This window comes from Chiloscyllium plagiosum, unplaced genomic scaffold (genome assembly GCF_037043375.1).
Source record: "Chiloscyllium plagiosum isolate Xiang-an unplaced genomic scaffold, Cpla_swu_hap1 HiC_scaffold_7, whole genome shotgun sequence".
Lineage (NCBI taxonomy): Eukaryota > Metazoa > Chordata > Chondrichthyes > Orectolobiformes > Hemiscylliidae > Chiloscyllium > Chiloscyllium plagiosum.
In genome coordinates this window covers 107,729,860-107,754,282 of record NW_028270145.1, presented here as the reverse complement: position 1 = coordinate 107,754,282, position 24,423 = coordinate 107,729,860, and the positions used below count along the sequence as shown (strand labels likewise).

The window sequence follows — 24,423 nt, the reverse complement described above, 5'->3', positions numbered from 1 at the left end:
CTTAACCTTCTCTGCTCTAAGGACAGTAACCCCAACTTCTGCACATAACTGAGGGCTCCCTTGACCACTTGAATGATCCATTTTCCAAGAGCACACACAAAAGATGGCAGCCTGAGACAGTGTGCAGGAGAGGAGCCAAGAAAGTAAGGAGACAGAGTCAAAGAGGGAAATGTGGAAACATAATCAATTGTAAACATGTTAATAAGCTGGCATTCTAGACTGTGGGAGGACAGAGCCCTCTGGTGGAAAATTATTTCAGTTCCAGTTACTGCGGTCACAATGTAATCAAAGCCAGCCAACCCCATCTTGTTACTTTGAGGTAAAGAGATGTACAGCACGGAAACAGACACTTCAGTCCAACTCGTCGATCCCAACCAGACATCCCAAATTAATCCAGTCCTATTTACCAGCATTTGGCCCATCTCCTGCTAAACCCTTCCTATTCATATACCCATCCAGATGCCTAAGTGTTGGAATTGTACCAGCCTCCACCACTTCCGCTGACAGCTCATTCTGTACGTGCACCATCCTCTTTATGAGAAAGTTACCCCTTAGGTCCCTTTTAAATCTTTCTCCTCTCACCTTAAACCTATGCCCTCCAGTTTTGGACTCCGCAACCCTGGGGAAATGACCTTGGCTATTCCCCCTATCCATGCCCTTCATGATTTTATAAGCTTTTATAGTGCTTTTGGGATGGACAAATACAGTCTGTTCTGATATAACATGATAGTTCCATTCCTGTGCTATCCTGCGTTATAAGGAAATTGTACATTAGCATCACCATTTAAACCAATGCAGCTGGAATCGCGTTATAGCCAGTACAGGTAAGGAAAGTTTGCATTCTACAAATAATGGTCAAAATTCTTCAATCGTGTCATGCCCTTTAACTTGCTTGTCGATAATTAATCGATCTCAGGCTTTACTGCTCTCTTAAGGAAGAAAATTCTACAAACAACATTCCGGAAACTTTCTCTTCACCTCCTTAAGATGGGGAACCCCTTAATTTAATCACTAATCCCAGTTCTAGACTCTCCCTCAAGCAGAGGTATCCTCTCAGCAACCACTCTGTCAAGTCTCCTTAGAATTTTTATACATTAAGAAAAATCATCTCACATTTTTCTAAACAACAATATATGCAGACCCAACCTGATTCCCTCAGATCTCCCATTTTATTAGTCATAGAGATGTACAGCATGGAAACAGACCCTTCGGTCCAACCTGTCCATGCCGACCAGATATCCCAACCTAATCTAGTCCCACCTGCCAGCACCCGGTCCATATCCCTCCAAACCCTTCCCATCCAAATGCCTCTTGAATATTGCAATTGTACCAGCCTCCATCACATCCTCTGGCAACTCATTCCATACATGTACCACCCTCTGCGTAAAAAAGTTGCCCCTTGGGTCTCTTTTACATCTTTCCCCTCTCACCCTAAACCTATGCCCTCTAGTTCTGGACTCCCGCTCCCCAGGGAAAAGACTTTGTCTATTTATCCTATCCATGCCCCTCATAATTTTGTAAACCTTTATAAGGTCACCCCTCAGCCTCCGACGCTCCAGGGAAAACAGCCCCAGCCTGTTCAGCCTCTCCTTATAGCTCAAATCCTCCAACCCTGGCAACATGCCCATAAATCTTTGCTGAACCCTTTCAAATTTCACAACATCCTTCTGATAGAAGGGAGAGCAGAATTGCACACAATATTCCAACAGTGGCCTAACTAATGTCCCGTACAGCCGCAACATGACCTCCCAACTCCTGTACTCAACACTCTGACCAATAAAGGAAAGCATACCAAATGCCTTCTTCACTATCCTATCTACCTGCAACTCCACTTTCAAGGAGCTATGAACCTGTACTCCAAGGTCTCTTTGTTCAGCAACACTCCCTAGGATCTTACCATTAAGTATAAAAGTCCTGCTAAGATTTGCTTTCCCAAAATGCAGCACCCCGCATTTATCTGAATTAAACTCCATCTGCCACTTCTCAGCTGGAATCCAAATTCCAAGCCAAATGGCATCCTTCTACACTATGCCATTCTATCAAATAATCTTCTTTCTCCCAGCACATCTCCCAAAAATAAGAACACATGCAATCCTTTACATTTGGTTTATTCCACTTGCAGTACATAAAAAGCCTATTCTAAAATTAAATGAATTGAGCAAATCTTCAGTGACAATGGTAAGAATGTATTATATATTTCCAAGAAACCTCATCACTAGAAAAATAATCGGTGGCATGGATATTTCTTTTGAAGAAAATAAAGATGCGCCCAACGCCGCTTAACACAGAGGGAAATTTAACCTCTTAACAACTAGATTGTGGCAGTATGGGCTAAGTTCATTCCCTTGGCCATACAACCAAAATCTTCCCTCTTTCCACTGACATGGTTCCATCAAAAACCCATGTCTGTCAATACTGTATTTTCGTCCTTCAACATACCATCAGCCCTTCACCTCCCCCCCCACCGCCCACAACTTCCATCAGAAGTTATTTTTCTGGCACCTTTCCCTCAATGGGTGCATCTCCTTTTCCTAACCCTCGTATTGACAGATCGTACACCACTTCCTCTATTTTTTTCACATCGTACTTCAGGCCGTCATAGCGCTTCCGCAGGGAGTCGTTCTTCAGATTCAGCAAGCGAAATCCGGAATCCAGCTCATTGATAAAGGAGGAGATTCGGAGTGGCCGGGAGTAGTCACCAGCGGTGACGCTGTTCAGAGCGAGCCTTGACTGCCCAGTGGCAAGCAGAAAGAGAATGGGAAATATTATGTTATTACAAGAGCTGGTGTAAGCAAATCCATTTCATTACCCCTCCAACTACCCTCCTCTTACAAACATACAAATCAGGAGGAAGCTACTTGGCCTCTCAAGACCGCTCCATCCTTCAGTACGATCAAGTGGATCTGATCACTCCACGTTCTTAATTATTGCTTAACAAGAATCTATCTACTTCTGCATTAAAAATATTCAGGTGCTTTTGTGCCACCACATTTTGAGGAAGAGAGATCCAAAGACTCATGACCCTTAGAGAAAACATTTCAAATGGGTGACCCCTTATTTTGAAAGTCACCCCAAGTTCTAGATTCTCCCACAAAAGGGAACATCCTCTCCACAACTAGCCTATCAAGACTCTTCAGGTTCAGACCTGTTTCAATAAAATTGCTTCTTATCCTTTTAAACTCCAGTACATGAGAGCTTAGTCTGTCCAACGTTTCCTCATTAGACGACCTGCCTAAGCCAGATATTACTCGAGGAAATCTTAGAGTCATAGAGATGTACAGCATGGAAACAGACCCTTCAGTCCAACCTGTCCATGCCGACCAGATATCCCAACCCAATTTAGTCCCACCTGCCAGCACCCGGCCCATATCCCTCCAAACCCTTCCTATTCATATACCCATCCAAATGCCTATTAAAATGTTGCAATTGTACCAGCCTCCACCACATTCTCTGGCAGCTCATTCCATATACGTACCACACCCTGCGTGAAAACGTTGGCCCTTAGATCTCTTTTCTATTTTTCCCCTCACCCTAAACCTATACCCTCTAGTTCTGGACTCCCCAACCCCACGGAAAAGACTTTGTATATTTATCCTATCCGTGCCCCTCATAATTTTGTAAACCTCTATAAGGTCACCCCTCAGCCTCCGAAGCTCCAGGGAACATCCTTATAAATCTTTTCTGAATCCTTTCAAGTTTCACAACATCTTTCCAATAGGAAGGAGACCAACAGTGGCCTAACCAATGTCCTGTACAGCCGCAACATGACCTCCCAACTCCTGTACTCAATACTCTGACCAATAAAGGAAAGCATACCAAACGCCTTCTTCACTATCCTATCTACCAGCGACTCCACTTTCAAGGAGCTATGAACCTGCACTGCAAGGTCCCTATGTTCAGCAACACTCCCTAAGACCTTACCATTAAGTGTATAAGTCCTGCTAAGATTTGCTTTCCCAAAATGCAGCACCTCACATTTATCTGAATTAAACTCCATCTGCCACTTCTCAGCCCATTGGCCCATCTGGTCCAGATCCTGTTGTAATCTGAGGTAACCCCCTCCCCACCACTATCAGTTCTCCCACCACTCAATTACCAATGTACAACTCCTCCCTGCTTGTCAGTCCCTCCCACCCCTCCCCCACCCCCAAGCATCCCATTACGAATGTTCTTCACTGGAGAACAAGGAGTTGAGGCTGGCTGACACGATAGTAAAGTGGGAAAGGATAATGGGGAAAGCAGGGGTAAAGAAGGATATAAAAGAATGAACTGCTCTCAGGTTCCCCACTTATGCGGCCATTGCTTTTGCTTTCATTACAAGTGAATAACAGCAAGTTATGCCTCAAGGAGCAAGATGCAGGGAGGACGTTTAATACAAACAGGCACCGTCACTCATACGTCACCCACAAATGGAGACAACTTTGGAAAGTTGTCAAGAGCAAGAAGCTTTGCTCATTTTCCTCTCCTAAACCCAGCCCCTCCCCCCCAATCCCTCCTGCTCTCCAAAGATGGATAACTCAGTGGTAATAAGGGAAACATTTGTCATTAAATCCAACATGGGTCTGATGTAAGAGCAAGGAAGATGGGGGAAACAGTCTCTGGAGCTTTTATAGTGGTCAACCAGGAAGATGTACTGCACACAGGCAAAAGAAAAAGAACCAAGTCTAAAAAGAAAATTACAGCACAAACAGAGTGGGACAAACAGTGTCTCAGCAGGAATCAAACAAAGATACTGGTCTCAAATCCAGGACATTTGGTCACCCTGCCCCCACTCCCACATGACAGTTTCCCTGCCAGGACTTAAACCAAGAAATTCACCTATCAGTGTAGCTCAACTATTTCCTGATAATTCATCCACATAGTGAAGTCCAGGACAAAGCTTCAGATACAAATATTGGCAGTGTTTGTCAGCAAGACTGAACAGATTCTTGAATGTAGAAAAGAGAAATCGGAGGGGTGAACTGATAAAGGGCGTTAAGATTAGGAATGGATACTAGGCAAATGTTGGAAGATATTTCCAGCAGGGAGTCCTTTGTTATTTGATAATCACAGACAAATATAACTGTGAAATCAGGAGAAATTAATTTACCCGGGGAGTCATGAGAATGTGGAACTCATTACTACAAGGAATAATCAAAGTGAATATCATAGATAGAAAGGAAAACATAGATATGTTGACAGGGTGAGATCAAGTAGGGAGGGAGAAGGCAGACATAGAGCATAAACACAACATGGACCAGTTGGGCTGAATGGCCTGTTCCATCATGGCTGAGCCAGTCCTTTCTTCACATTTAGGAACCTCTCTAACAGAGGTCGCCAGGCAGTGTAGGAATTCTGCCCAACATATGTCCTTCCGTAGCTCACTCTTACCACCTAGCAGTGTGAAGTGTTGGTTAGACAATCTCTCCTTGGAGACACTGGAATAAAGAAATCTCACCCACAAGAGAGGGTGTGCGTAGCATGCCCGAATTGTATATTCCCAAAGAAAAATCCAGCACATAGACTTTTGACCAGGGTTGGGATGAAATACAAATGAAAACCCCAGGAGAACAGCAAACAGTGTAACTGCTGTGGTATTTGAAGGAAGCATTAGTATTAATTTAATAAACTGGTTACATGGAGCATCATCAATGATTAAGAGATCACAAGAATCAAAGATTCACGGATGCTTTAATGAGTCATTGTGCAGCAATTGATAGCATGCATTCTGTCTAATTTCTCCATTGCCTAGTCCAGAGAGGCGATATTGAAATACTGTCTATAAGATTATGAATGGGCCTGATGGAATTGATGCGGAGAGGATGTTTCCTCTCCTGAGCAGTCTAGAACTAGGGATCACAGGTTAAAAATAGGAGGCTTCCCATTTACAGGACAGTCATTACTCTTGAGAATTCTCTTCCTCAGTGAACAGTGCAGATGCTTTCATTTCATATATTCAAGGCTGAGTTTGACAGATTATTATTAAAGGGAGACAGGCAAGAAAGTGCAGTTAAGGCTTCAATCAAAAGATCAGCCTGATGTTATTGAATAGCAGAGCAGACTTGATGGGCAGAATGGCCTGCTCCAAATAAGACCCTAAGACTTAGGAGCAGAATTAGATCATTCAGCCCATTAAGTCTGTTTCACCATTTAATAAGATCAAGGCTGATCTGATAATCCTTAACTCCAATGGTCTTAAGACACTGCACCTCTTGTCCGAAATGTTGATTTTCCTTCCCCTCGGATGCTGCCTGACCTGCTGTGCTTTTCCAGCACCACTCTAATCTAAATTCTGGTTTCCAGCATCTGCGGTCCTTGTTTTTACCCTCTTAAACTGACTTAATCTTATTGTATGGGACTGCAGAGAGCAACTGCTTAGAGTTCTGCATGTTAAAGTCCTGATGGACAAAGCAAGAGCTATTAAAAAGAGTCCTACAAGGTGGACTGAAACTGGAAAGCAGGTAGTTTGCAGTCAAACACTGATGTAATCATTTATTTCTCCCAGTGATATTTTATAACTTATACCCAGCAATGTTAGTTTTAGAATGAATGAATGGGCGGCACGGTGGCACAGTGGTTAGCACGGCTGCCTCACAGCGCCAGAGACCCGGGTTCAATTCTCACCTCGGGCGACTGACTGTGTGGAGTTTGCACGTTCTCCTCGTGTCTACTTGAGCACCCTCCGGGTGCTCCGGTTTCCTCCCACAGTCCAAAGATGTGCAGGTCAGGTGAATTGGCCATGCTAAATTGCCCGTAGTGTTAGGTATGGGGTAAATGTAGGGGTATGGGTGGGTTGCGCTTCGGCGGGTCGGTGTGGACTTGTTGGGCCGAAGGGCCTGTTTCCACACTGTAATGTAATCATAATCAATCAAGAATGACTACATGGAGCTAGTTATTGTGGTCCTATTTAGCATTGAGAGTGTGGTGCTAGAAAAGCGCAGCAGGTCAGGCAGCATGCAAGAAGGACAATCGACGTTTCGGGCATTAGTCCTTCTCCTTCTCCTGGGATGCTGCCTGACCTGCTGTGACCAGCACCACACTCTCTACTCTGGTCTTCAGCATCTGCGGTCCTCATTTTCTACTAGATATATTTAGTGGTTTAATTACAGATTAATGGAGGATTTATCGAATTTAAGAAAAATCTAACCTGTTTGGACAAGTTATGACACCTCCGTGGCCATCAGCCCAAGATGGAATTTGAACGTACATCTTCTAGCCCAAAGGCAGAAACACAGCACCACAAGACCCAAATGAATATATGTGAATAGCTGACCATTTAATTATAATTTCTTAATCATCAACTACAGTCCAATCTAAATAGTTCATTGAGATGTTAAACAAATATTAAATCATTTGCACATATTCTGGGCGTGAGCTAGGGACTGGAATCTGATGGTTAGTTAACATGATTTGCCTACAGAATAATAGTTTGTGGGGATCAAAACTACAGTACAAGAGATCCACGACCCTCGTGTTTGTGTGAACAATCAATCTTTCAGTTATTTGCTCTGCTGGTCTGTCCACCTCTAGGTGGCATTCCTTCAATCATTGCTCTGTCTTACCAGTTCATTCGCCAGGATCAGCAGTCCTGAAAGATAGTCCTCAATATCGAGATGAAAGCCTTTCTCTCGGTGCACTTCAACTGCATCCCAGTTTCCCAAAAGAAAGTTAGAATTAGAGACTTAGCGAGTGTATCTTTAGACAATTAAAACCATCCTCTAAATAAGGTGCAAAACACAAACTAGTACAAGACACAAGAATGCCATTTGGCCGATCATGCCTGTGTCAGCTCTTTGCAAGAGCTATTGAAAGAGTTAATTGCATTCACCTGCCCTTTCCTACAACTTTTTACCCTTCAACGTGGAGTACCGAATCTGCTTCCACTGCTCTCTTCAGCAGTAAATTCAAAATCATAATTTGCTGTTTAAAAAAAAATTCTTTAATTCCCCATCTATTTCTTCTGCTAGTGATCTTTCCTAACTGAGAGTTCTGCTATCGTGGAACTGTTTCTGCTCGTTTACTCTGTCAAACAGCTCTTTTGTTTTCAGGTACGTTCATTACATCACCTTTACCTTTCCCTGATAGCAGGGGAGAAATCTCAGCTTCCCCCAACAACAAAAATCCCTAAGCCCATGTAAATTCTTCTCTCCAAAGGAAGTCCATCTCAAGCCATTCAAGACAGACTTGGCTCTGGTTGAAGCCTAATTACTAAAGTATAAAGCTTTGGTATAATATTTCCTACTATACACTGCTTGTAATGCCCAGGATCCAGTTTTACTTTAAGTTGTACTTTCTCCTTCAAAAAAAATGCTTCTTTATATGAACCATAACTTACTCTACTACTGCAACCTATTACAATTATATCAATGTTGATTCATTTATTCTTTCATGGAATCTGGGGGTCACTAGCAAGTACAATATTTGTTGTCCTTCCCTGATTGTCCTCAAATTGAGTGACTTGCTTGGCCAGTTCAGAGGGCAGTGAAGAGTCACCTATGTTGCTCTGGGTCTGAAGGTGAATGTAAGCCCAACTAGACAAATTTCCTAAAAGAACCTCAACAAACCAGATGGGACTTTTTTATTTATTCCTGGGATATTGATATTGCTGGATGGGCCAGCATTTGTTGCTGGCCCCTAGTTACTCCAGAGTGGTGGTGAGTTGCTGCCTTGAAGCCTATTTGATGTAGGCACTCCTATAATGCTGAGAGAGGGGCTTGCTGAACTTTGACCCAGCAACATTGAAGGAATGGTGATATATTTCCAAATCAGAATGGTGTGGGACTTGGAATGGAACGTGCAGATTGTGGTGTTCCCTTGCAGCTGCTGCCCTTGTCCTCCAGGTGATACAGGTACAGATTTGAATGATGCTGTCTAAGGAACTTTGGACGATTTGCTGCAGAGCATCTTGTAGATGGTACACATAGCTGACACTGCGCATTAATGAAGAGAGTGAATGTTGCAGATGAAGAATGGGCTGCTGTGTCCTGGATGATGTTCAACTTTTTTGGTGTTGTTGGAGCTGCATTCATCCATGCAATACACTTGTGATCTGTGCCTAGTAGAGGTGGATAGTTTTGGGCAGTCAGGCAGTGAAGGTTACCCATTGCAGAATTCTTAGTCTATGATTTTGTCTGGTTGTTGTAGCATTGATATGGCTAGTCTGGCTGCAAAGCGACCAGAATTCCATACAATATTTGAAATGTGGCCTAACTAAAGTTCTACACAGCTGCAACGTAACTTGGCCATTTTTATATTCTATACCCTGACCAATGAAGGCAAGCATGCTGCATGTCTCCACCTTCAGGCAGCTATGGACCTGTACACCTAGATCCCTCTGTTTATACTACTAAGGGTTCTGGCATTTACTGTATATTTCCCTCCTCCATTAGATCTTCCAAAACGCATACTTTGCATTTGTCTGGATTCCCCAGCTGCCATTTCTCTGCCCAAGTCTCTAGCCTATCTATATCCTACTGTATCGTCTAGCAACCCTCCTCACTATCGGCAGCTCCACCATTCTTTGGGTCATCTGCAAACTTACTATCATTTATATTTATTACAAACAGCAGGGGCCCCAGTACTTATCCCTGCAGAACACCACTGGGTCATAGATTTCCAGTCAGAAAAACTCCCTTCCACCACTACTTTCTGTTTTCCATGACTATATTTTCATCTTAATAGCTCATTGCACATCCAATGTGACTTCACCTTTTCTATCAGCCTGCCACGAGGGACCTTGTCAAAAGTCTTGCTAAAGTACATATAAAAACATCTATCCAACCCTCAATCATCTTTTACACAAAAAACCCAATCAAGTTTCTGAGATATGACCTTCCTGACATAAAGCTATGCTGCCCATCGCTAACAAGTCCATCATTTTTCCAGATGTGAGTAAATCCTATCCCTAAGAATCTTCTCCAATGATTTCCCAACCACTGATGCAAGGCTCACTGGCCTGTAATTTCCCAGATTGTTATTTTGTTTAAGAAGGACAGCAGGAATAATGTTGCCATTCTCCAGTTATCTGGGACCTGTCCTGTGATTAAACAGGATAGAGATTTCATACAAGGCCCCAACAATTTCCTTGCTTGCCCGAGAATATCAACATACTCCTCTCAAGTTTCACCACCCACCATGTTCTTTTGTGAATAACGATGCAAAGTATTCGTTAAGGACCTCACCAACTTCCTCCAACTCCATGCATAAATTCTCTCCATTGCCCTCCAGTGGACTTACTCTTTCCCTAGCTACGTTCTTGCTCCTTACACAACAAACTTTGTTTTACCTGGCACTTTTTAAACCAGCGCACTCGGTAAACTGGCAAAACTTATACACCTGAAATACCAGAAGTTTACTGTATTATTGCTATTTCCAAAGGTGCGTGTTGGAACGCTCTCTGCCAATAAGTTTTAAGGCAAAGTTCATTATTATTTTGTGCCATGAATAAAGTATAGCAGTGATGTGCATACCCCCTGCATTACGTTTCTATTACTTTTTACACAGATTATCTCGACCTCTTGATTAAGCAGAATATTTGATCAACTGGTAAACTCCTTGTTCCATAGGTGCCAACTCGTAAAAAGTTTGTTGTATGTGTAAAAATCACCTTGGGATTTTTCTTAATCCTGTTTGCCAAAGGGATTTCACGGCCCCTTCCAGCCCTCTTAATTCCTTGTTTGAGTTCTTTCCTGCCATCTTTGTATTGTTCAATGACTCTGTCTGTCTTCAGTTTCCTAAATCTTATTTCTCCATTTTCTTTTTGACTAAGTTCTTTTTTTCATCCAAGGAATCTTGCATCCTTATCCTTCATTTTCACAGGAACATGGTGGTCCTGAACGTTAATCAACTGGGCTTTAAAAGACTCCAATGTGCCAGATGTGGACTTACCCTCAAACAGTCGCTCCCAAGATATATTCTGCAGCTCTTGCCTAATATTGTGGTTGTTAGTCTTTCCCAATTTAGTACTTTCACCTAAGGTCTACTCTTAACCTTCACAAAAAGTAATTTAAAACGTACAAAATTATGTTCACTGTTCCTGAAATGCTTCCCCACTGAAACTTTGATCAGCTGGCCTGGCTCATTCCCCAATACCAGGTGTGATATGGCCCTTTCTCTAATTAGAATATTTACATATTGTTTCAAAAAACTACCAAGGATACACCTAACAAACGCCCCCAATATTCAAGCCCCTCTAAGGGAGTCCCAGTCAGTACAGAAGTTAAAATCACCAAAGTTTTTACACTTTTCCATGATCTGTCCACACATCTGTTCCTCTATCATGCTGACTGTTGGGAAACCTGTGGTACAATCGCACCAAAGTGATTGCACCCTTCCTATTCCTGAGCTCTACCTGTATGGCCCGCCTCCACCACCACAGCTATAACATTCACCAATAAATTGATTATATTTAGTTCCCTTCTTCACATCTTTAATAAGTGCTGTGAATCAGAATGACCCAGTAAACCACTCAATTCAAGGACAATGAGGGATACACAAGTGCTGGCCTTGCTAATGATGTCCACATGCAAGAACACTAATAAAGAAAAATAGCAGTGTCACGCACTTCCTAGTATTCCTGCAACAGCTTCTCGGGTCACCAGGGTTTCAGACTCCAGATAGACGACAAACGCTGCAAGGAAGATGAGGCGTTGCAGCACGAACCTCCAGTGCTCATTAAACCTGTAGAACAAAATTCAGCATAAGCACGAAGCATTTGTATCTGCACTGATGACACCATTATATATGGTGGGGTAGTGGTTACAGTGCTGATTAGCAATCTAGCATTCAAATCTCAACGTGGGTGATTAATAGTGGACAGTTTTCATATCCAGAAATACAAAAGCTGGCACAGATCGGGTATCCTTTACCCGAAAACCTCAGGGTCAACTTCCCCCCCACCACAGAAGTGAAATTTCCAAAATTTTTAGTTTTCCAATACAAGGCATTAAATAGATTTGCACAGTTTTTTTTAAAAACGCTTTTCCTAACTTGGGAAGTAGGGTTAAAATAATTTGTGGTGTCCTTTCAAATTTCTGGGACATGTTGAGATCTGCCAATTGTATTGAGAGATCTTTGTCACCTCGTTTAATGGATCAGTTAAATAATTCAGAATGATTATTTCCTCCTGCAATGACTGCACCCAACTATTATTGATGAGGCTACGCATATCAGTAACTATTCGCAGAGGAGAAGAACCACATACAAAACAAAACAAATCACCAATAGACCAGCATTTACTAGGATACACTTGAGTCTACTATAGGTCTTTTTGGGTCTTTTGGAAAAGAAACTTTGCTTAATCTGAGTGGACCTAAAAGCAACATTTCCAGCCCTCCACCAACCAAACACACTTGATCAGACCTGTAGACATGTTGAGTTCACACCTTTGGAAAATAGCTTCAGTTTTCAACCTGCTCAAGTGAAGCTCAGTTTTTATCCAAAAGGCACAAACCCAGCGTGTCTACTGGTCTGTTCAGGCTCAGTTTTGAAAAGACCTTTCAGTTTTCAGACGGGCGGAAAAAGGACACCTGACCTGCATCAATATGGTGACTACAAAGTTAATTGCCAGCAAAATCTCAATTAGTTCACAAATGTCCCTTGGGGAGAAATACTGGCAACAAACCAATATAACTGACTTTGAAACTCCCTCTGAAGTGGCCTCATCAAATTATAACTATAGATTGGGCAAAACACCAGTCTTGCCAGTGGCAGGAATTTTTAACAAGGCATGCAATGAATGACTCATCAGAGCATTTACTTAGATAGCTTTTTTGCTGTTCTTTCAAAGGATGTGGGCATCATTAGTTAAGCCTACATTTATTGCCCATCAATTAATTGCTGTGGAGCAGGTAGTGATGAGCTACCTTTGTGAACTGCTGTTTAGTACAACCATAATGCTGTTAGAAAGGCAATTCCAGGAGCCTGACACAGTAACAGTGAAGCAATAGTTCTGACTTTGAATGATACATGGCTTAGTGAAGAACCTGTAGCAGCATAGTATTCTCATGTACCTGCTGCCCTTGCCCTTCAATGTAACAGAGATCGATTATTTGGAAGTTGCTGCCTAAGGATCCTTAATGAGTTTACTGCAGCGCATTTTGTACATAGTACAGACTGCTGCTATTGAGCATTGGTGTTAGAGGGAGTGAACGTTTGTGGATAGGATACCAATCAAGCAGGCTGCTTTGTTCCAGTTGGTGTCAAGCTTCTTCAGTGTTGTTGAAGCTACATTCATCCAGGCAGCTGCGGAGCCTCTGAGCTGCTCTTGTAACCACAGTATTTATACAGCGAGTCAAGTTTAGTTTCTGGTCAATGGTAAACACGGAGAATGCTGGCACAGCATAAAAACCTATTTCTGATCTTTAGAGATGACAATTCTTTCTTACTTTTTAAAAACAAATAATTATTTTGTCGTAGCTTGAACAAAGCTTATGTTCACGTGCAGATAAGTTGCAGAAACAAAGACAGCAGCAGCACTAATGCGTTGTTAAACCTGACCCTGAGTGTTTGGGGGACAAAGGCAGCCTAGATTCTTTAAAAGGAGTAGAAAAAAAAAGTTGAAAGAGTTAGAAATCAAAGCAAAGCATTGGGAAGGAAAAGAACAGATGGCCCATCGAGAGCATCATGTACTCGATGGCTACAGCATCATAACTAGCCACTGGGAATTCTACCTTGAGTCTGAAACAGATCCCTCTTAAAAACTGCAGAGTCAACAAGCCAGCAAAGTTGACTCCAGCTCACCAATCTCTGGAGAAACGCTCAACACTCTGTCTACTCTCCATGAAGGTTTTGTTCCTGTCTTTATATCCCTCTGAAGACTCATCCTCATCATCTGCCCTGCCATCTATTTTAATGTCATCTGTCATTGTCCAGAGATTAGACAAAAAGATTTCACCCAAAACTAACCCACCACTTTTTCTACGCAGAAATTTAGGGGTTTACTTTTCCCATCCTGAGGTTCCTGCTCCTGCTACCATTTTCAGCATTTGTATTACATTTCTCACTAACCTGTAATACTGGTCTGCAGGGAATTTGGTTTTCAGTTCATCCAGTTGTGACCTCACAGCAGCAAAATGTTCACGTGCTTTCTGGCACTTCTTCGTTACTTACACATGTGGAAAAAAGATCAATTTGACTAACGTAAATCTTTATTAACACGGCATCTTATTATGTTAAGACCATGAAGTTCACCACCATAATTTGAAGGAAACCAGAGAGATTCTCTCTCAGGACCTGGCCCAATTTTAATCCATCGATCAACATCACAAAAGCAGATTATCAGGTCATCAACACTGTTTTAGTCTAGGAGCTTGCTGTGCCCAAATTTAATGCTGCTTTCCTACAACCGTGACTACTCCTCAAAGTACTTAATTGGCTGTAAAAGAGCAATTGGACAACTTGAGATTGTGGAAGGAGCTGTTCTTTCTTTATATAATGCCCTAATCTTTGGATGGCCAAGGCATGCTTGAGAGACTAACAACACACTTCACAGTATCGGGATCTGAAGAGGTTGTCTGCAGTTGTATTGCAGCTTTATAAGACCTTGGTTAGGCCACACTGTGTTCAATGCTGGTCGCCACATTACAGGAAGGACGTGGAGGCTTTGGAGAGGGTGCAGAAGAGATTTACCAGGATTCTGCCTGGGTTAGATGGGTATGAACTATAAGAAGAGGCAGAATGTGCGTGGGTTTCCTCCAGGTGCTCCGGTTTCCTCCCACGGTCCAATGGTGTGCAGGCCAGGTGAGTTGGTCATGATAAATTGCCTATGGTGTTAGCTGCATAAGTCAGAGGGAAATGGATCTGGGTGGATTACTCTTTGGAGGGTCAGTGTGGACTTGTTGGGCCAAAGGGCCTGTTTCCATGCTGTAGGGAATCTAATTTAATCTAATCTAATCAAACTCCACAGAGACAGCCGCCTGAGGCGGGAATTGAATCCGGGCTCCTGGTGCTGTGAGGTAACAGTGCTAAAGATGTAGTGGCACTGGAGGCAGTTCACAGGAAGTTAACTAGATTGATCCCAGAGATGAGGGGTTTGTTGTATGAAGAAAGATTGAACAGTTTAGGCCTGTACTGTCTGGAATTTAGAAGAATGAGATACTCAAGATGATAAAAGGTGTAGCGGATGCTTCCTCTTTTGGGGCATTCTAGGATGAGAGGTCATAGTCTTGGGATAAGGGATAACAAATTTAAAACAGAGTCAAGGAGACACTACTCCTCCCAAAGGGTTGTGAATCTGTGGAATTCACTACCCCAAACTGCAGTGGATGCTGGGACAGTGAGCAAATTTGGGGAGGAGTTACGACAGATTTTTAATTGATAACAGGTTGAAGCGTTATGGGGAGAAGGCAGGAAAATGGGGGAAAAGAGGAGCATTTCAGCCATGATGAATGGTGGAGCAGACTCAATGGGCCGAATGGCCCTGTATCTTATGAACATCTAAAGACTCTTCTCAAAACATGGACTCTCTTTCTCACTTCACAGATGCCTCCAGACCTGCTGACAATCTTCCAGCACTTTCTCTTCAAATCCACCACAGCAGCTGCGATTCTTAAGTAATAAGGGGGGGGGTCAAATGGGGGTAAAAGGGAGTGTAGAGCTGAGGCTAGTATTGCACAACAATCTCTCATTAACAGCAATGGTCAGGCAAGCTGTTGTACGTGATGTTACCTGAGAGATAGCATCAGTCTGGACAATGGGGAGAAATGCCTTTAAAATGATTCGATAGGACTGTTTTCATCCACTCATGCAAAAAGGTAAGGTATCAATTTAATATCTCATTGGAAAGATTGCATCTCTCTGGGTGGAACATTCCTCAGTTGTGCTCAAGTCCTGGAGTGGGGATTGATGATGGAACTTTGTGATTCAAGGCAAGAATGCTATCAATTGGGCTACAGCTGATGCACAAAGTTATCACAAAGTTCTGTCAGACACTCAACAAAATGACCACTGGGCACATCATACGTGGACTCACTGACAATACAATGCACTTCCACCCCACAACCACCCCCGCATGTCCCTGCCCGATTATTTCATCTTGTTTCAAAGAACCAAAGAAAGAGACAGAAGAGAGAAAACAGGAGAGAGACACACATGCAAAAACAGAGGTGAATGAGAAAATAAAATTAAACAGCCAAAGTAAAGAACGACTTCATTGACTCCCTCTTCTTCCAGAGCTGCACATGAAAAAGTCAATACAGCCCATCGTACCCATGTCAGTTCTCCAGTCATGCTACTCAACAAGTTCCATTCCCCTGCTCTTTCTCTCCTACTCACCATCTTTCAGGCCAGATGTCTGATGGACAGTCTGCAGCAGGGTAAGTATCTCACGAGCTGTCTGTTCAAGGACTTGGACAACTTTTCTTATTTCCTACAAAAGATCAAGAACAATGACAGAATGGGATGTACACAGTTACAAAGCGAGTTAAAGGAGGAGAAACCTCAGATTCCGTCACTTTAGTCAGAAACAACCTGTGGATCAAAACATGATACTGAAACAGGTAGACAGGGTGGTGAAGAAGGGATTTAGCGTGCTGGCCTTCATCAGTCAAAGCACTGAGTATAAGAGTTGGGACGTTATGTTACAGTTGTACAAGTTGTTGGTAAGGCCGCACTTGGAGTATTGTGTTCAGTTTTGGTCACCCCATCATAGGGAAGACACTGCTAAATGGAAAGAGGACAAAAGATTTACGACGATGTTGTCCGGACTAGGAGGCCTGAGTTACAGGGAGAGGTTGGCCAGGATAGGACTTTATTCCTTGGAATATGGGAGAATGTGGGATGACCGTATTGAGGTGTATAAAATCATGAGGAGCATAGACAGGATGAATGCATATAGTATTTTTCCCAGGGATGGGGAATTGAAAACTAGAAGGCACAGGTTTAAGGTAAGAGGGGAAGAACCTGAGGGGCAACATCTTCACACAGAGAATGGGGAGTACATGGAATGGGCTGCCAGAGAAAGTGGTTGAGGTAGGTACAATAGCAACATTTAAAAAACATTTGGATAGGTACATGGATGGGAAGGGTTTAGAGGGATATGGACCAAATGTGGGGAATTGGAACTAGCTGAGTGGGCATGGTCAGCATGGACCAGTTTGGGCCAAAGGGCCTGTTTCCATGCTGTACTACTTTATGACTCTAAGTGTTCCGTGGGCAGAGCAAGCTGCTATAGCACTGGATTTCATTTTTTTATTCTTTCATAGGATGTGGGCATTACTGACAAGAAAAGTATTTGTTGTCCATCCCAGCTGCCCTTGGACTGAACTTGTTAGGCCATTTTAGAGGGCAGTTAGGAATTAACCATATTGGTGTGGGTCTCAAGTCACATATAGGCCAGACTAGCTGAGGCAGATTGTCTTCCGGAAAGGATTTAAACAATTCAGGTGCGCTTTTACAACAATTGACAATGGTCCGTTGTTGGACTAGCTTTTTTATTAAAAAGATCACTCCAGAATATATTCGATTACAACTTTACTATCTCCCATGGTACAATTTGAACTGATGCCCTTCTAGCCCAGGGCTCTGGATTACAAGTCCAGTGGGCACTGGTTTCTTATATCCCATCGTTCTGGTTATCTTCTCTGGGGTTCCAGATGTCCTACATTATTTCAAACATTGGGTTAGATTTGTACTGAAAAGTTATGAAGACTAAACATAAGATTTTTACGCATAGGAACAATCCTATGCTCAGTGGTTAGCACTGCTGCCTCACAGCGCCAGAGACCCGGGTCAATTCCCGCCTCAGGCGACTGACTGTGTGGAGTTTGCACGTTCTCCCCGTGTCTGCGTGGGTTTCCTCCGGGTGCTCCGGTTTCCTCCCACAGTCCAAAGATGTGCAGGGTCAGGTGAATTGGCCATACTAAATTGCCCGTAGTGTTAGGTTATGGGTAAATGGGTGGGTTTCGCTTCGGCGGGTCGGTGTGGACTTGTTGGGCCGAAGGGCCTGTTTCCACACTGTAATGTAATCTAATCTAATCCAAGTGGAACTTGGCCCCACCTGAATGGGAGAAGTCTGCTACAAATGTAGAAAGCTGGAAAAATTAAACAGGTCTGGTAGTATCTGTGAAGAAAGCAGAATTAACGTTTCAAGTCTGGCATAACGTTTCTTCAGGACCATTTCCACTGATGGCGCCAGAGTTTTCTCAGAATTATGTGTTTGTAGCAGGTTACCAGCATCTACAGTATTTTGTCTTTATTTGAGGAAAGACCTGCTGTTGTTAGGGTAATTTCAAACTCCCTTCCTCCCCTTTTCAATCTCATTGGAAACATAATATCCCTATATCGTGTTAGCCATGGCTCAGTGGGTAGGGTCCCTGCCTCAGTCAGAAAGTTATGGGTTCAAGTCCCACTCCAGAAATTTGGGTACACATTCTAGGCTGAGTACTGAGCACAGCATTGTCAGAAACACCACTGGCCACCATCAACTGTAAATTCCCCTTCAAGTCACACAGAGGAGATTCAATGGTTAGAGGAACAGACAGGAGATTCTGTGGTAGCAACTGAGATTCCCGGATGGTATGTTGCCTCCCGGGTACCAGGGATGTCCTAGATCAAGTCTACAGAATTCTTAAAGGGAGATGGCGAGCAGCCTGAAGTCATGGTATACATCAGTACGAATGACATAGCTAGGAAAAGGGATAAGGACCTGAAAAAAGTGAATAAGGTAGTTAGGTCGGAAGCTAAAAGGCAGGACGAGCAAATTAGTAATCTCAGGATTGCCACCAGTGCCACGGGCTATTGAGGGTAGGAACAGAGAGCGAATGCAGCTGAATACTTAGCTGCAGAACTGGTACAGGAGGGAGGGCTTCAGATGTGCAGATCATTGGGATATCTTCTGGAGGATGTGGGACCTATAGAAGGATGACGGATTGTACCTGAATGGGAGGGGCACCAATATCCTGGATGGGTGGTTTCCTTGAGCTCTTCACGAGGGTTTAAACTAGTTTGGCAGGGGGATAGGAACCGGAGCTATGGATCAGAGGACGGATAGCTGGTGAACAAGCAGATACAGCGTGATGGATTGAAGTGTGTCTATTTTAATGCAACAAGTGTCAGCAATAAGGGTGATGAACTTAAGAGAATGGACCAGTACTTGGAGCTACAATGTTGTGGCCATTACAGAGACTTGGATATCACAGGGGTGGGAATGGACGTTGGATGTTCCAGGGTTTAGATGTTTCAAAAGGAATGGGAGGAAGGTAAAAGAATGGGGGGAGTGGCATTGCTAATCAGGGATAGCATAACAGCTGCAGAAAGGAAGGTCGTCTAGGAATGTTTGTTTACAGAGTCAATAAGAGTCCTTATTCCAAATAGTTTGGGATGGAACAGATTTTGTTAGGTGTGTCCAGGAAGGATTCCTGACTCAATATGTAGATAGGCTGACTAGAGGGGAGACCATATTGGATTTGGTGCCTGGTAACAAACCAGGTCAAGTGTCAGATCTCTCCATGAGAGAGCGTTTTGGTGATAGTGATCACAACTGACTGACTGTTACTAGTCACGGAGAGGGATAGGAGCAGATGGTAAGGGGAAGTATTTAAGTGGGGAAGGGGGAATTACATTGCTATTAGGCAGAAACTGTGGAACCTAAATTGAGAAGAGATATTCTCAGGGAAATGCACAACAGAAATGTGGAGGTTGTTTAAGGAGCACTTGCTGCAAGCGCTGAATAGGTTTGTCCTACTGAGGCAAGGAAGGGATTGTAAGGCGAAGGAAACTTGGGATGACAAGAGATGTGGAACATCTAGTTAAGAGGAAGAAGGAGACTTACTTAAGGTTGAGGAAGCAAGGATCAAACAGGGCTGTCGAGGGTTACAAGGTAGCCAGGAAGGAACAGAAGAATGGACTTAGAAGAATTAGAAGGGAGCATGAAAAAGTCTTGGCAGGTAGGATTAAGGAAAACCCCAAGGCATTCTACACTTGTAGGAGAAACAAGAAGATGGCCAGTGTGAGGGCTGGGCTGATCAGGGATCATGGAGGGAACTTGTGCCAGGAGTCAGAGGAGGTCCTTAATGAATACTTTGCTTCAGTATTCACTAGGAGAGGGACCTTGTCATTTGTGAGGATAGCATAAAACAGGCTGATGTGCTTGAACAGCTTGATGTTAAGAAGAAGGATGTGCTTGAAATTTTGAAAAACATGAGGATAGATAAGTTCCCTTGGGCCACATGGTTACTATGGGAAGCAAGTGAGGAGACTGCTGCGCATTTGGTGATGATCTTTATGTCCTCACTGTCCACTGGACAGATGATTGGAGGGTGGCAAATGTTATTCCCTTGTTCAAGAAAGGGAAGAGTGATAAACCTGGGAATTACAGACCTGTCAATCTTACGTCAGTGGTAGGCAAATTATTGGAGAGGATTCTGAGACAGGGTTTATGATTATTTGGAAAAGCATAGCTTGGTTAGAAATAGTCAGCATTCTTTGAGGATATGACACGAGGGTGGAGCAGTGGATGTGGTGTATATGGATTTTAGTAAGACCTTTGATAAGGTTCCCCATGGTAGGCTCATTCAGAAAGTAAGGACGAAGGGGATACAGGAAAAATTGGCTGTCTGGATACAGAATTGGCTGGCCCATAGAAGACAAAGGGTAATAGTTGATGGGAAGTATTCAACCTAGAGCTTAGTGACCAGTGGTGTTGCATAGGGATCTGGGACCTCTGCTCTCTGTGGTTTTTATAAGTGACTTGGATGAGGAAGTGGAAGGGTGGGTTAGTAAGTTTGCTGATGACACGAAAGTTGGTGGAGTTGTGGATACTGTGGAGGGCTGTTGTAGGCTGAGACGAAACATTGACAGGATGCAGAGCTGGGCTGAGAAGTGGCAGGTGGAGTTCAATCTGAAAAAGTATGAAGTGATTCATTTTGGAAGGTCGAATTTGAATGCATATTACAGGGTTAAATGCAGGATTCTTGGCAGTGCAGAGGAACAGAGAGATCTTGGGGTCCATGCTCATAGATCCCTCGAAGATGCCACTCAAGTTGATAGGGTTTTCAAGAAGGCGTACAGTGCACTGGTTTTCATTAACAGTGGGATTGAGTTTAAGAGCAGTGAGGTTATGCTGCAGCTCTATAGAGCCCTGGTTAGACCACACTTGGAATATTGTGTTCAGTTCTGGTCACCTCATTATAGGAAGGATGTGGAAGCTCTAGAGAGGGTACACAGGAGATTTACCAGGATGCTGCCTGGACTGCAAGGGCTGATGGGCTTGTCTTATGAAGAAAGGTTTAGGGAACAAGGGCTTTTCTCATTGGAGTGAAGAAGGATGGGAGGTAACTTGCTAGAGATGATGACTGGCATAGATAGAGTGGATAGTCAGAGACTTTTCCCCAGGAGGAAATGGCTGTCACAGGGGGGCATAATTTTAAGGTAACTTGAGGAAGGTTTTGGGAAGATGTCGGAGCTGGGTTCTTTACAGAGAGAGTGGCGGGTGCCTGAATGAACATCCAGCAGTGGGAGTACAGTCAGATACATTACGGACATTTAAAAGACTCTTGGATAGGCACATGAATGATAGTAAAATGAAGGGTATGTAGGTTAGTTTAATCCACGAGTAGGATAAAAGTTCGGCACAACATCGAGGGCTGGTGGGCCTGTGCAGTGCTGTACTGTTCTATAGGAGAAAGTGAGGACTGCAGATGCTGGAGATCAGAGCTGAAAATGTGTTGCTGGGAAAGCGCAGCAGGTCAGGCAGCATCCAAGGAGCAGGAGAATCGACGTTTCGGGCATGAGCCCACTGTTCTATATGTCATGCTGACTTGGAACAGTCTTGACTGTACCTTCTGTGTCACAAGGTCAGGATCCTGGAATTTGCTTCCGAATAGCATTGCAGGTGTGCTCTGCTGTACTTCAAGAACTGCAGTGGTTCAGAAGGCTGAAGCTGCTCTCCAGTGCAAGTAGCGATAGTTACCCAGATGGAGAAAAAAGCATTAGAAAACCATCACTGGTCATAATGGACCTTCGTTTTGAAGTATTGTGACGTGGAGATGTCGGTGTTGGACTGAGATGGACAACGTTAAAAATCACACGTTTGTCATCAACCACCTGATGAAGGAGCAGCTCTCAGAAAGCTAGTCCTTCCAATTAAACCTGTTGGACTCTAACCTGGTGTTGAGATTTTTAACATTGAAGTAGGAGAGTCGGACGAGCATGTTATTTGACGGTTCGACTGTTTTTTTTAAATCCACTCCTGCAACAAAAGCTGAAGGTGCATTGACTTGAAAAAGTGGCAAGGCTTTAATTCCCGATGAAGGGCTCTTGCTCCTTGGATGCTGCCTGACCGGTTGTGCCTTTCCAGCACCACACTCTTCCACTCTGATCCCCAGCATCTGCAGTCCTCACTTTCTCCAAGACAATGATTTGGAGATGCCGGTGTACAAAGTTAAAAATCACAACACCAGGTTATGGTCCAACAGGTTTAATTGGAAGGACTAGCTTTCTGAGAGCTGCTCCTTCATCAGGTGGTTGACAATCACTTGATGAAAGAGCAGCTCTCAGAAAGCTAGCCCTTCCAATTAAACCTGTTGGACCATAACCTGGTGTTGTGTGATTTTTTTTAACCTTCTCCAAGGCCGGTAGAGTGGAGAGGGAGTGCACACTGCCGGAGATGCCTCCCTTTCTGGCGAATTGTTAAACCAGGGTCCCTTCTCGAGGGGATATTAAAAGATTCCCAGGGACCCAACTACGATTGCGGGGGGGGGGGGGGGTTAAATGTGTCCCAACGGACAATCCTCCTCATAAAAGCAAATTACTGCGGATGCTGGAATCTGAAACCAAAAGAGAAAATGCTGGAAAATCTCAGCAGGTCTGGCAGCATCTGTAAGGAGAGAAAAGAGCTGACGTTTCGAGTCTAACTGACCCTTTGTCAAAACTAAAAAAAAGGGAGAAATAGGGAGGTATTTATACTAGGCTGAGAGAAGGTGAGGTAAAAACAATGACTGCAGATGCTGGAAACCAGATTCTGGATTAGTGGTGCTGGAAGAGCACAGCAGTTCAGGCAGCATCCAAGGAGCTTCGAAATCGACGTTTCGGGCAAAAGCCCTTCATTGTAATTACACCGGCACCACTCCCCACCTCTTCCTCCGCTACACTGATGGCTGCATTGGCGCCACCTCGTGCTCCCGCGAGGAGGTTGAGCAGTTCATCAACTTCACCAACACATTCCACCCTGAGAGAAGGTGAGTCATGGCTTCAGTAGCATTTTCTCTTCTGGACAACTCCCCCCTCCCTCCCTAACTTACTTGGCGGCATCCTGCTGTAGGCAAAAGTGAGGACTGCAGATGCTGCAAACCAGATTCTAGATCAGACTGGCGCTGGAAAAGCACAGCAGGTCAGGCAGCATCCGAGGAGCAGGAAAAGTGACGTTTCGGGCAAAGTCTCTTCATCAGTAAGGGCTACCTACCTTAGTGTGCTTCCAATTAAACCTGTTGGCCTAGTGGGCGGCACGGTAGCACAGTGGTTAGCACTGCTGCCTCACAGCGCCAGAGACCCGGGTTCAATTCCAGCCTCGGGTGACTGACCGTGTGGAGTTTGCACATTTTCCCTGTGTCTGCGTGGATTTCCTCCGGGTGCTCCGGTTTCCTCCCACAGTCCAAAGATGTGCAGGGTCAGGTGAATTGGCCATGCTAAATTGTCCGTAGTGTTAGGTAAGGGGTAAATGTAGGGGTATGGGTGGGATTCGCTTCGGCGGGTCGGTGTGGACTTGTTGGGCCGAAGGGCCTGTTTCCACGCTGTAATGTAATCTAAATCTAAATCTATAACCTGGTGTTGTGTGATTTTTAACTCTGTACCTTGAAGAAGCTCTCCTCCTCCTCCTCCTCCTCCTCTCTCCACAAGAATCTCAGGTGATTCTCTCACTCACTGCAACCCCCCCCCCCCCAGGGCATCCTGCTGTGCCCACAGTGGGCCGCCCCTCATTGGCTGCGGACCTTTCCAATCAGCGGCCGCCTTGGTGCGACCCAGCCCCGCCCCCCCTCACCACCTCCTTCCCTCCAGCGTCCCTCATCCTCCCTCCCTCCCTCCGCTGTCATGGCGACCGGACTCACCTCCCTCACATCCTGGTCCGCGGAGAGGGAGCTCTGGATCACACTGAACAAATCCGTCACCGACATCACCGCCACCAACAACAACAACAACAACAACAGTGAGCGCTGCGGCAATATCCCGATGAAGCGGCGCCACCTCCTCGTCCTCCTCACAGCAGCAACAGGAGGCGCGCGACAAAATGGGCCCTTCCCTACAGCTCGTCGCATCCAACGTCCGTCCAGAACGAGCGCCTGATTCTCATCTTGTTTTTAAACGTCGCTAACTTACAAAATAAAAAAAAAACCCATCCTCCACCTTGCAAAAGTAGCACGGAATGGCTCCGGTCTTATTTCCTCAACTCGAATTCTTTTTTTTCCCCCCTCCACACGCATTCACCCACGGCGGCTTTCTGGACACATGCGA

The 24,423-nt window shown here is 44.2% G+C and overlaps 1 protein-coding gene across 1 annotated transcript; it reads right to left on the bottom strand.

The window, feature by feature from the left end:
- Positions 1 to 2,092: 2,092 nt before the first annotated feature.
- Positions 2,093 to 24,320, bottom strand: tsn (translin). Its single transcript, XM_043694255.2, has 6 exons — positions 24,021 to 24,320; positions 16,252 to 16,345; positions 13,987 to 14,083; positions 11,543 to 11,658; positions 7,542 to 7,621; positions 2,093 to 2,730 (listed from the first exon to the last, which is right to left on the bottom strand). The coding sequence occupies exons 1-6, from the start codon at positions 24,225 to 24,227 to the stop codon at positions 2,488 to 2,490; spliced, it is 837 nt and encodes a 278-aa protein (XP_043550190.2). The 5' UTR covers positions 24,228 to 24,320; the 3' UTR covers positions 2,093 to 2,487.
- Positions 24,321 to 24,423: the final 103 nt, after the last annotated feature.